Raw genomic sequence first — 13,858 nt, 5'->3', positions numbered from 1 at the left:
GGGGCTGGGTGGGGAGGGATGTCAGGGAATGGGTAGATGCTGTTGAAAGGGTACAGAGTTTTAGTTTAGGCTGGTCACAGTGGCTCATGACTATAATCCCAGCACTTTTGGATGCCGAGAGAGGTTCACTTGAGGGCAGGCATTTTATACCAGACTGGGCAACATAGTGAGACCCTGATTCTAAAAAAATATTATCCAGGTGTGGTGGTACATGCCTGTAGTCCTAGCTACCTGGGGGGCTGATGTGGGAGGATCACTTGAGCTCAGCAGTTTGAGGTTACAGTGAGCTATCATTGTGCCACTGTACTCCAGCCTGGGTGGCAGTGAGACCCTGTCTCAAAAAAAAAAAAAAAGTTTTAGACAGGAGGAATAAGTATCTGGAGATATAACATGATTATTATTATTAATAATAATCTGTAGTATACTTGAAAATTGCTAAGAGAACAAACTTTAAATGTTCTCATCACAAAAATAAGTATATATACTATATGATGACTGTGAATTAGCTTGATTTAATATTTTTACAATGTGTACATGTATCAAAACTTCGCACATATGTATATACAATTTGTCATTTGTCAATTAAAATAAATTTTAAAAACACCATGTTGTATGCCTCAAAAATGTATAACTTTATTTGCCAATTATATGGCAATAAAGCTGGAAAAGTCATTTTTTGTCTCTATGTATCAATCTGTCAGAACATGGAGGAGTTGGGGACAGTAACAAAATGCCATGTATAAAAAGTAACATAAAAAATTAGGAAACAGGAAAAAATGGCATAAATAATAATATTTTAGTGCTATCAATAAATCTAAGAACATCCTCTATTAAAAGAAGAAAATGTATGATTTGGGCCGAATTCAACTTGTAAGAGAACTTGAATAACAAAGAACAATTAAAGCAAAAGGATAGGTAAATATGTGTAAGTAAACACCAGTGTAAGATAACATTTCACTTACTAGTTTCTTCGTTTAACTTTCTTCTGAATTGTCCTTCCCCCAACCTTTTACTTGAATACATTTACTTTTCTCTGTGTGTTTTTCCTAAGTTGGTGGGTGATTTTTCACGTAAGATTTTATTTTTTACTGATATAAAAACATGTTTCCAGGATCTTTGCATTAGGTCGTATCTGAATTTCATTTTGAGGTTTTAGTCTTTGATTCTCCACGTTAAAAAGACTAGTTTTGCCTTGAAATGGTGCTTTTGTTGCTTTAGTAATGTTTGTACTCCAGTGTAGTGTGCTTACTATGTGCCAAACACTGTAATACATATTAGGGATCCAAAATAACAATTTGAGACTTGAACATGTTAAAAACTTGAACAACAGACTTCTTTTTCCCCCATGTAAAATAAAATAAATGTAGTGGCAAAAATTTGCAAGGCAAGTTGCTCTTTCTCTTTCTCGTAAGACAAATAGTCTTTATGAGATACTTTAAATTTACCATTTAAAATATGGGGGAGAGTGGCTACTGGTTTCTAATTCTCTTGCTTTTTCTTCTCTGCCTCTTGGTGTATTCTTAGTTTTGAGATTATCATTCATAGCAGCCCATAGGAGCTTTTCGATATTATCTTGGAAAATTTCCTGTCTACCTTCACTTTCTTTTAGTTTATAAGCAAACATTTATTTTATTAATGTATTTATTTACTAAAACACTGAGAGAAGAAATCCAAAAGAATTTTAAAAAGAAGAGGTTAAAGATAGGGTTGAGTTAAATAGGTCTCTGTTTAAACTGATATAAATAGCTAACTACAGGTATTTTTGACTAGCCCTGATTCAGTTTGATATGGTTTGTCACAGTGTATTTGTGTTTTGTTGTTGTTCTTGTCATTTCTCTCTTGAACCTGTTGGCCACTCATTTCCCTTTCTGCTTAACCTTGCTTACCAGCAGGTCTGGAGTGAGTATTCCCGCCCCACCAAGTAACTCGAGCTTTCCTGCCTCCCCTCCCAGCTGGGCTCTGCATCCTCAGTTGCCATGTATGTGGAGCCATGGCTGCTGTTTCATTCCTTCCTTTCCGTCCACTGTACCAAAGTTTCCCTTTTATATTTTAAGATCCGTATAGTGTCCACATTGGTTATGTTTATCTGCATATGCATATGAAGAGCTTTTTGTGAAGACAGATTTTTTTTTTTTTTTTTTTTTTTCCTGAGATGGAGTCTCACTCTGTTGCCCAGGCTGGACTGCAGTGGTGCGATCTTGGCTCACTGCAACCTCTGTCTCCCAGGTTCAAGCGATTCTCCTGCCTCAGCCTCCTGATTAGGTGGGATTACAGGTGCGCACCACCATGCCAGGCTAATTTTTGTATTTTTAGTACAGACAGGGTTTCATCATGTTGGTCAGGCTGGTCTCAAACTCCTGACCTTGTGATCTGCCTGCCTCGGCCTCCCAAAGTGCTGGGATTACAGGCGTGAGCCACTGTGCCTGGCTGAAGACAAATTTTCATTTAGCCCTTGTTATTGATGCTGCCATCTGATTTACTCAAATGATCGACATTTGGGAAAGAGGTAGGCATGGTGGGTGGGGAGGGGTGGCAGTTTCCTTCCAAACTCAGTAAATGGTTATACAAATTATTCCCAGCTGTGGAAGAGAAGACCCTTTCATCATAAACATTTTGTGTTCAGGGAATATAGACACATTGTTTATTGTATTCTCTTGAATCTTGTAAGATTTTTCTTTGATTAAAATATAATTTAAAAAATCAAAAGTGTTCCTTTTTTTCATTTTCTTTTAACTTATGAATTTATTTTAAAAGAATTCACCTGCAGGTAGACTCAAGAAATTCACTTTGAACAGAAAATAGGTATTTGAGTATAGTATTCAAATCATTCTATGGCAGACCAAGTTTCTATCTTGAAATATCTAAATCTAATTTAATATTAAAAATGGATTTGTGATCACTGTTTCATTGTTTGTATGTCTCTTTTAAGTTAACTTTACTTGTCTTCCAATAAAGTTTCCATATTCTTGTCATGGCAGGCTCATGACTTGCAGAGTGAACTTGATAAAGGAAAAGAAGATACTCAAAAGAAAATTCATAAATTTGAGGAAGCTTTGAAGTGAGTAAAATTGTAATACATTTGATTTAAAACTACCCTTTATTAAACTGTGAGCCAAATTAAGTAACTGGGACCTAAACACTATCTTTTTATAAGAGCTTTGCTATGGATTAGTTTGCATCGGTTTTCCATCACAAATCTCTATCTTCAGGATTTTATTACTAGCCAGTAATTTTTTTTAAAAAAAGAAAAATCAGTTCAGCTGTTTTTAAGTGATAGGAATGTAAGAAAATAGAACTTAGTGGTTTCAGATGCTTTCTCCCTCTTAAATGAAAACAGATTTTTTAAAAACTGAGATTTTGGTCTTAGGACATTTAGAAATTCCTCTGTAGATTTTGTTGAGCAATTTGAGAAATGAAATGTTTCAGTTGTTGTATTTGAAAATGGATTACTATACAGGCATTATTTAGGAAAAGTTTTGTCTTATGATATACTTGGTATTTTAGCGTTTTAGTGTACTTAGGCATACATTAAAATATTAGATTTTATTTGTCTTCTCCATTCATTTACTAAACTGATTGGGTCCTCCTATTACTAGGTTTGACCTTGCAGTTTTTAGCTGAAAAAACATTGATTCATTTAGATAACTTAAAACATAAATTATTGTGAAGTCTGAACTCAATAAATTGAGTTTCCACCATGTGTCAGCCAGTGTGTAGTACATTCCCATAGAACCATACAGTTTAGTTGGAGAGATATTCAAGACATTTGGTAATTCGGTACAGAATGATAAAAGTTTAATTGGAGGAAGGTCAATAGGTTGACTGACCCAAAAAAGTGATTTAAGAGGAGAAGCTTTCTTGAGCTCAATATACCTAGCTAACTCCCAGAGAATCAGTAATTTTATTTTACTTGCTTCTGTAAACCTCCAAGTAAGAATGACTTACAGAAAGGCCAAAAAGAATACCCAAGATCAAACACATCGAATTCTGCCTGGGAAGATGGCATAACCATTCCTTCTCTCTCACTTTGCTTGTTAATAAAATATATTGGCTCAGTTCCTGAATAGAACATTTTAATGTGATTTGTAAACTATGGCATCACAAGACATCCATTTTTTTAATCTACAGAGGGACTTATTTGTTTACCTTGTCAATATGAATTAGATGAAATCAGGAGAGAACAATAATATTCATTAGGTATTAAGTTAAATAAATCTCGAACAAAACTAGTCTCACTTTGTCACCCAGGCTGGAGTGCAGTGGCGCGATCTCAGCTCACTGCAACCTCCGCCTCTTGGGTGCAAATGATTCTTCTGCCTCAGCCTCCTGAGTGGTTGGGATTACAGGCACATGCCACCATGCCCGACTAATTTTTGTATTTTTTTTTTTTTTTTTAGTAGAGATTGGGTTTCGCTGTGTCGGTCAGACTGGTCTCGAATTCCTGACCTCGTGATCTGCCCGCCCTGGGCTCCCAAAGTGCTGGGATTACAGGCGTGAGCCACCACACCTGGCCCAGTCTTGCTTTTTTTCTCTTTAAAATAATTAACAGCTTTCTTCATGAAGATTTCTCCATGAACTTCATGAAATGTACCATACTTTTTCTCTCTTGTTCTACTTTGCCTTTGTTCTTTTTAAATTTCTTTATCCTTTCTTCATTGGTTTATTGATTTATATTTTATAAATCTAAGGAAGAGGTAATTTCTTTAAATCAGCGGTCCTCAAATTTTTTGGCACCAGGGACTGGTTTCATGGAAGACAATTTTTCCATGGGTAGGGGGTGGGTGGGGAATGGTTTTGCGATGAAACTGTTCCACCTCAGATCATCAGGCATTAGATTCTCATAAGGAGTGTGCAAGCTAGATCTCCTGTTGGCACAGTTCACAGTAGGGTTCACACTCCTGTGAGAATCTAATGCCGCTGCTGATCTGTCAGAAGGCGGAGCTCAGGTGGCAATGCTGGCTCACCCAGGGTTCACCTCCTGCTGTGGCCTGGTTCCTAACAGGCCATGGACCTGTATGGTGCTTGGGGATTTGGGACCTTTGCTTTAAATAGCGGTAAGACAACAAATATTTGTTTAGTACCTACAATGTTTACATGTTGTAATATCATACTAAAGGAAATAAAAGGTTGAGAAGACAGCTCAAGATGTAATGATGTTCTTAATGATTTTCCAGTCCAGGTTAGGCATTGGAAGTACTTAGAATAACTAGGTATTAACTTGTTGACCATAACAGCAATCAAAGTTCAGAAAGATCTTTTCAGTGTGATATTAGGAGTTTATATATGTAACAATATAGTATCTTTTAGTGGTGCTGGTAGATAGTCAAAGAGCCCTGAAGTTTCTGCAGTTTTCTATATACAATATAATCATTTTCTGAGCCAAGTAACCCTCTTTAGGTACTTCAAAGGTCTTTGCCAAAATACTCAATTTTACTTGGAGTTAAAAGAAGGTATTTTAGAATGTTAAATAAAATTATTCTGTAGATTATTTATCCATCTTCCATATAGTTAATACCTTCATTTTGGCTAAATGTCTGGATGACCTTAACAGTACAGTCCCCAGCATAGTAATAATAATGTAGTCTGAAAGTAAAAGGCTAAATTATTGTGAGGTCTAACTTCAAAGTAAACAGCGCAAGTTGGCTGTTTTCCCAAAGGAGAATATTGTGACTGCTACTGCTTTTGAATCTAAGAATAGCATTAGATCTGCTTGGCCCAGAGAAAGTTCCATTTTGCTACAAGACAGCTTTGTGATGTAGAAATTTGCCTTGACTATTAACAAAATTTTTTCCTTAAAAATACACAAAGATGAAAAAATCTCAGTTTTAGAATGTAGTGCTATTCATTCATGTAGTTATTCTTTCTTTCATTCATTTAATAAGGGCTTGTTTCTTCTGTGCATGTTGAACATATAGTAGAGAGGCTATCAGAGAAAACAGGGATATATATAAATATAAATTTATATGCATATGAAAACATAATAGATGCTATATAAGGCAAAATACTTTAAAAACATAATAAGGTAATGGTAAGATGGACTGGTAATAGGAGGCATCTTAGAGAAGGAAAAGTCTTTAACTGAGTTGTGAAGGAAAAGTGGAGAGTAAATTATCCTGGGAGTTTGGTGCCATCCTCTCCTGTCTCTCTAGAGATGCTGGCCTCTACTAGTTTTGTTTCTTTCTATTTCCCAGCTCTCTTTCTTCATCTTGTTACATGACTAGATAGACTCTTTCCTTTTCTCCTTTCCTTTTCTCCTAAGGACTTCTAAGTGTCAAGTTCTTTGATTCTTTCAGATTGTAAAATTTTGTGACCATGTAGGGATAGTCTTGTGAATTGGGATGATATATAATATGTTTGAGATGTTAATGGAAAAGTTGAGTGGCTTTATTCTGACATAGTAATTGTATCAAAGATAAAAAGGCTGGGAATTGTTCTATGAGAGGATGATGTACTTGATATTTATACTCTCTCCAAGCAATTGAAACTGTCAACTCATCTTTGGGTTAGAGCTCAAGTTGATATTTCAGAACCTATCATTATTTAAGAAGGAGGATTGTAGTTAGCATTTTTCACTTTAAATGCTAACTCCTTAAAGCTCATTTGCCTGTTGCTATTGTTTCTAAGAAATGAAACTAGTTTAGTTTAATGTTGTTGCCTTACTATTCTTTTCAATTTTTGTTCTACATATGTATTAAACACTTTTGCTTCCTATTTAGTTTTTACTGTAGAAAATAATTTTAATAACCTCCAGAAATGAAGAGTTATCTGAAACTTTAATGGTATGAGTTGTACATTTTCATTTTTCATTTTTCAAAGATAAGTTATTAAAGCATATGGGGAACTAAATAGACTCTAATGAAAGGAAGATGATGGTACAAAACCAAATAATTGTATTTTCGGAGGAGCTAAAATTCATAAACAACAAATATGGATATTATAAGTTTGGTTAGTTTTTAAGTTTTTGGTGCTAAACATAATAAAGCATTATTTTGAGACAGTGTATAGTCTATTTTAAAGTATTCGATTAAAACTTCCAAAACCATCTTTTTGATTAACTTTTTCAAACTTTGTTTTTATAATAAAATACAAAAATGCCTTAACATATTCATTCTGATATTTTAAACTCTTTTTGCATTGTCATAAACATTCTAAATATTTTTAACCCTGACACTAATATGGACAAGCTTTCTATTTTTCAGTTAGTATTAAATATATGTACAGTAGTAGTTCACTAGAATATGAAAAGAAACACAACCTACAGAATGGGAGAAAATATTTGCAAACTATGCATCTGACAAAAGTCTAATATCCAACATTTATAAGGAACTTAAACAAATTTACAATTAAGAAAACCCATTAAAAAGTGGGCAAAGGACATGAATAGACTTTTCAAAAGAAGACATACATGTGGTCAACCATCATATGAAAAAACGCTCACGCACACCACGCTGGTTTGCTGCCACCACTGCCACCATCGTGCCAGCCCCTCAGGTCTCCCCGAGGCTGGGTGATGCTCCAGAGTGGGAGACAAGCCCATTTGGGAGCAGATTGGATCCAGCTTCATTCAACATTGCTACCAGTTATTTGATAAAGATAGAACCCAACTAGGCGCAATTTATATTGATGCGTCATGCCTTACGTGGGAAGGACAACAGTTCCATGGGAAAGCTGCCACTGTGGAGAAGTTGTCTAGCCTTCCATTCCAGAAAATCCAGTACAGCCTCACGGCACAGGACCATCAGCCCACGCCACATAGCTGCATCATCAGCATGGTTGTGGGCCAGCTTAAGACGTGAAGATCCCATCATGGGGTTCCACCACATGTTCCTATTAAAGAACACCAACGATGCTTGGGTTTGCACCAATGACGCGTTCAGGCTCGCCCTGCACAACTTCGGCTGACCTCCTCTCAGCCAGGCATGCTGTTTCCTCCTCCCTCGTCTTCCCAATACCATTCCCACTCCTCCAGATGGTCCAGATTTCATGCACAAATGAGCAGCGCCGCGGTGAGAGTGGGCACAGTGCTCTGCTGCCACCGAGGTGTTATGCATGATGTTTGGACACTAGACTAGTTGCATTTGATGAGAGTAGTGTTGTACCAGCACAAGCCTTGGAAAGACTTAAGTAATGCAAAAGTTGTCCTTTTTTTTTTTTTAAATCTGCTGACAAGTTGCTCTAGTAATCCAAAGAAGTGAAGGAGAAAGCAGCTGCTTAACTACCCAGACATTGATTTGTTCAGATGTTTCAATGCCTGATGATACAATAAAACCACAAACGTTTTCTTAACAGTTTTTTTAAAAAAAGAAAAAAAGCAAAAAAGCTCGACATCACTGAGCATTAGAGAAATGCAAATCAAAACCACAATGAGATACCATCTTACATCAGTCAAAATAGTTATTACTAAAAAGGCAAAAAAAAAAAAAAAAAAAAAAAAAACAGATGCCACCAGTGAGATTGCAGAGAAAAAGGAACACTTATACACGGTTGGTGGAAGTGTAAATCAGTTGAGCCATTGGAAGACAGTGTGGCAGTTCCTCAAAGACCTAAAAACAGAAGTACCGTTTGACCCAGCAATCCTATTACTGAGTATATGCCCAAAGGAGTAGAAAATCATGTTCTATTATAAAGACACATGCACGTGTATGTTTATTGCAGCAATATTCACAACAACAAAGACATGGAATCAACCTAAATGCCTATCAATGATAGATTGGATAAAGAAAATGTGGTACATATACAGCATGAAATACTATGCAGCCATAAAAAAGAATGAGATCATGTCCTTTGCAGGAACATAGCTTGAGCTGGAGGCCATTTTCCTTAATAAACTAATGCAGGAATAGAAAACCAAATACTGCATGTTGTCACTCATCAGTGGGAGCTAAATGATGAGAACACATGGACGTATAGAGGGGAACAACACACACTGGGTCCTATGGCAGGATGGGGGATGGGAGGAAGGAGAGGATCAGGAAAAATAACTAATGGGTACTAAGCTTAATACCTGGATGATGAAATAATCTGTACAAAAACCCCATGACACAAGTTTACCTATATAACAAACCTGCACATGTACCCCAGACTTAAAAGTTAAAAAAAAAATGCTTTCAGGATTATATCACTTAAATAATGAGTAAATATAGGAAAAATAATTTAGTAATTTCTACTGGAGTTCATTTCAGCAAGTTCCTGCATTTATTAAGTTTTATAATAAATGATGAATAAAATATTTGTCTTTAGTTCTAGAACAGACTTAAATGACTTATAGTATAAACATATTAACATGCAATTAAAATATAACAAACATGTAGACAATGGTAGATATTGTACTAGATGTAAAAGTATTACTGTATTTAAATTCTAAATTTGCTTTGACTTGAACTCTTTTAGATGGTTTTGGGAACAGTTTGAATTTAGTGTGGCTTAAGAGCATGGACTCTGGACCCAGTTGTCACCCTTCCAATTTCTAACTTAAATTACTAACTGTGTGACCTTAAGCATGATGCTTAATTTCCATGTGATTAGGCTTTACATCTGTAACATGAGGATAATAATAAGATCTTCCCTCTAAGATTGTTGAGAGGCTTAGAAGAGTTTATATAAAACATATAGAATAGTGTCTGTTATATAGATGTATTATTAATATTATTGTTATAAGGACCCTATTATATATGTATATTAGCTCTGTTTAGTTAGTTTCTCATTGCCTTGTAAAATCATATCAACAAGTTCTCCAGAAGAAGTAATATTTTCCTGGCATCAGTTGTTTTTTCTTTTTAAAGAAAATAGCTTTATTGAGGTATAATTCTCACACCATAAAAATAACTTGTTTTAAGTGCATAATATATGATTTTTAGTAAATTCACAGTTTTGTATTTTGTAACCATCACCATAATACAATTTTAGAATGTTTTCTTTCCTTTTCTTTTTTTTTGAGATGAGGCCTTACTCTATCACCCAGAATAAGGTGTTGAGAGTGTGTGTAAATGCACTGAAAGGGATGTTGACATTATATTTATATAAAAACATACATATATACCTATGTTTTATAGCTTATGACAATAATAAAGATAAAATAAACCAATAAAGTTTTAGAAGGAAGAATTATAATAAAACATTAATGGTAGTTAAATATTGTATGCTCACCCTAGTTGGGAAGCATATGAGGTTTTAAAAAATTTATTTATGTTTTGCATATATTTTTAATTAAACCTGTCCGAGGATTCCTCAAGGTCCTGAGATACTTTCAATTTGTCCCAAATCACTTAAGCCAGTAAGGGGTGGAGCAGAGTGTAAACCAAGTTTCTGGAAATAGCTAAAAGTCTATTTTGAGTTTTTGACTGAACAGCCTTCTGTGTATTTCATATAATAAATGGAGAGTTGTCAGGGATGACGCACTTTTTTTTAAACAGGTGAGAGTTTTTCTCACCTATAATGAAAGGACACCCTACCACAGCCTGTTAAGAGAGGCTATTAGGAGGCTTATGGAATATAGAATAGGAAAGAGAGCTTTTTAATAAGTGTATGATGATGATGATGATGATGATGATGATGATGATGATTTTAGACGGAGTCTCACTCTGTCACCCAGGCTGGAGTGCAGTGGCGTAATCTCAGCTCACTGCACCCTTCGCCTCCCAGGTTCAAGCAATTCTTCTGCCTCAGCGTCCCGAGTAGCTGGGACTACAGCTGCATGCCATCATGCCTGCCTAATTTATTTTGTGTTTTAGTAGAGACGAGGTTTCTCTGTGTTGCCCAGGCCGGTCATGAACTCCTGAGCTCAGGCAAGCCACTGTCTTCAGCCTCCCAAAGTGCTGGGATTATAGCCATGGGCCACTGCGCCCATCCAGGATTTTTTAATGAAAAGAAAAAATATTCTCCATGTAAGAGGCTTCAGGCTTTTTTCTTGTGTGAATTCGTGTGTAATACATAGATTCATCTTCTACTTTTAGTTTATTACTTTGTAATCTTGAATCTGATTTTAGCATACTTACTTTGGTTCCTAAATATCCTAACATGTCAGGGTAAATAAATCTCATGAATGAACTATACTTTAGGGAGATTACCCTGGCAGGAAAGAAAATATAAATTTAAGTAATGAGAAAGTGGAAGCAGGAAAATAAGGAAGATAAGCCATCATAATAGTCCATATAAGAGAGAGTGACTCTGGGACACTGGTGAGCCCATGATGGAGAGGATGGATGCAGCCACAGCGGATCAGATGTGCCAGGACAAGGAGCTTCTCTGGAACTCTCCAGTCTCATCTGAGTACCTTTTCATCATCACAGTTAATAAACTTTCACAAATAATTTCAAAGAGATAGCTGACGAAAAGCTGTGTTGTTTTACATTTTTGTTCCATATAGATATAACGTAGATTGAGTAAATGGAAATCTGAAGTATAAATATTGATTTTAAAAATATTTTCTTTTAGATTCAGGGAGTGCATGTGCAGGTTGATTACATGGACATATTGCCTAGTGGTGGGGTTTGGGCTTCTAGTGAAATACTGAGTTTTCGTCATTTATAAAGATACAAATGTAATGATTTTAAAAACTTTGAAACACTGGAATTTAACTTATTGTATTGTACACACACACACACACGCACCCACACACACACCCACACACACGTATATTTTTTCCCATGGTGTCGGAGGTGAGTCAAAACATGCCGTGATGAAAAAATATTTAGGAATTGTGTTAGACCGTTTTCATGCTGCTGATAAAGACATACCCGAGACTGGGTAATTTATAAAGAAAAAGAGGTTTATTGGACTTGACAGTTCCATGTGGCTGGGGAGGCCTCACAATCATGGCGGAAGGTGAAAGGCACATCTTATATGGCAGCAGGCAAGAGAGAATGAGAGCCAGGTGAGAGGGGTTTCCCCTTAGATACCATTAGATCTTGTGAGACTTATTCACTGTCACAAGAACGGCATGGGGGAACCATACCCATGATTCAGTTATCTCCCACTGGGTCTCTCCCACTGAGTCCCTCCCACAACACGTGGGAATTATGGGAGCTACAGTTCAAGATGAGATTTGGGTGAGGATGCAGTTGTTAGGGTAAAAATCAGACATTTTTCAAAAGAGGAATTTTAATAAAATTTCAGAGATAAATTGTTTTTAGCTGTTTCTGTTTATTGTATTTCCTAAAAAATGCCCAGAATGCTCTGAGGACTGAATAAGCCTGCTGAGGGAAGGGCTGGGTGGGTCCTGGAACAATAGCGCTTGTCCTGGGTGACTTTTTGATGCCCTAAAAGCAATGAGATCACGCCCTTTGCAAGGACATGGATGGAGCTGGAAGCCATTATCCTCAGCAAACTAACGAACAGAAAACCAAACACTATGTGTTCTCACTTACAAGTGGGAAGTGAACAATGAGATCACATGGACACACGGAGGGGAACAACACACTCTGGGCCCTGTTGGGGGTGTGGTGGGGGAGGGAGAGCATTAGGAAAAATAGCTAATGCATGCTGGGTTTATAATACCTAGGTAATGGGTTGATAGGTGCAGCAAATCACCATGGCACACATTTACATATGTAACAAACCACATCCTGCACATGTACCCTCAAACTTAAAAATTAAAAAAAAACAAATACACGTATATGAGAAGAATTTGCCCTATGTTCAGTCCCTGGAGTAAGCAGAACTTTTAGACTGTTCTGTGGCATTATCAAAGAACCAATAGAAGTGGGTGGACCCAGTCGGTTTGAGACCAAAGGGAAGAAGTTATTGGAGTTATTGGAGGCCTTTCCTCACTTTTACTTGTTATTTTTCCGACAAACTGACATATAGCTTCTTGAATACGTATCTTTTCTTGCTTAATATACATAGTTTTTATAATATTTCATTACGATGGAGAAACGTTATTTACCCGTAAAGTTGTATTTTTAAAGAAGTTATATTTTTAAACATGAGTGAAAAAGCTTTCCTATAGCACTTTTAAATCTTCTTCATTCATCTTTTGTTGCTTGCTTGTTGTTATAAATCAACATTTATAATATTGGTGGAAACAGGGATTAATCGTCAAATAGGAATACCTTAAAGATACTAAAACTGCAAAGTTATTATGACTGTTTTTGTACTTTTATTTGCTAGACGCTAATCTTAATAAAAGACTTAAATGGAATACTAAACAATCTTATGATTATTCATAGAAAGAGTGAACTTCCTTTTGATTAGGTTTGTTTTTTTAATGGAAAATTGCCTACTGCAAAAATTTGGATGAAGTTGCGTTAAAAGCAGACAGCCTTCCAGTTTACCCAGGAGCTTGAATTTTGAATTTTGGTAGACAGGGAGAGCTAGGTTAAATTGGTCTTGTATGGGATTTTAAAGTATAACTGAATAGTATAAATCTGAATTTAGTTTTAAGATTGCCAAAGTGAGGAATTGTGACTTGATCATTTTGTTTGTAAGGTTGGGAAAAATATCTCAAGGAATTAATAGTGATATTTAAAATGGAGAAAAAAATGAATTGAGGAAACATCTAGAAATAGGCAGAAAGGAAGCCTGCAAACTTGAATAGTAAGCATAAAGATTTGTGTACCTAATAAGTAAACGAAAAAATCTTTGTAGAGTCTCCTTGATAAGTTTTATTCTGTTTAGAAAACAAATTTGAACTTTCAAAAAGTATTCTTGAAAGATTAGTTCTAAACACTATTCTACCACAACATAAAAGTAGCCTGTAACTTGTGATACTTAATAAAGAATATATGGTGCTGTTTTTAACTGATGCATATATATATTTAAAGATTATTAAGTTTGTAACTTTTGAATATATTTTTTTCTATTGCTATTATTGCTAAAATTAGGAACACGTGCAATTTATAATGTATTATTCAACCAAAAT

The 13,858-nt window shown here is 35.7% G+C and overlaps 1 protein-coding gene and 1 pseudogene across 7 annotated transcripts in view; both read left to right on the top strand.

Annotated features, from left to right (window-relative positions):
* Positions 1–13,858, top strand: part of CEP112 (centrosomal protein 112) — a 558,138-nt gene that overhangs the window by 171,025 nt on the left and 373,255 nt on the right. For all 7 annotated transcript variants that reach the window (XM_023212015.3, XM_023212013.3, XM_023212018.2 and 4 more), the window contains one exon: positions 2,979–3,058. In XM_023212015.3, coding sequence (XP_023067783.2) covers positions 2,979–3,058 — 80 coding nt within the window. The remainder of the gene's footprint in view (positions 1–2,978; positions 3,059–13,858) is intronic.
* Positions 5,154–8,354, top strand: LOC111542516 (annotated as a pseudogene).

The sequence above is a fragment of the Piliocolobus tephrosceles genome, chromosome 16, assembly GCF_002776525.5.
Source record: "Piliocolobus tephrosceles isolate RC106 chromosome 16, ASM277652v3, whole genome shotgun sequence".
In the NCBI taxonomy this organism is placed as follows: Eukaryota; Metazoa; Chordata; class Mammalia; order Primates; family Cercopithecidae; genus Piliocolobus; species Piliocolobus tephrosceles.
Note: the sequence above shows the minus strand (reverse complement) of the source record. Positions and strands in the feature narration are given on the sequence as shown.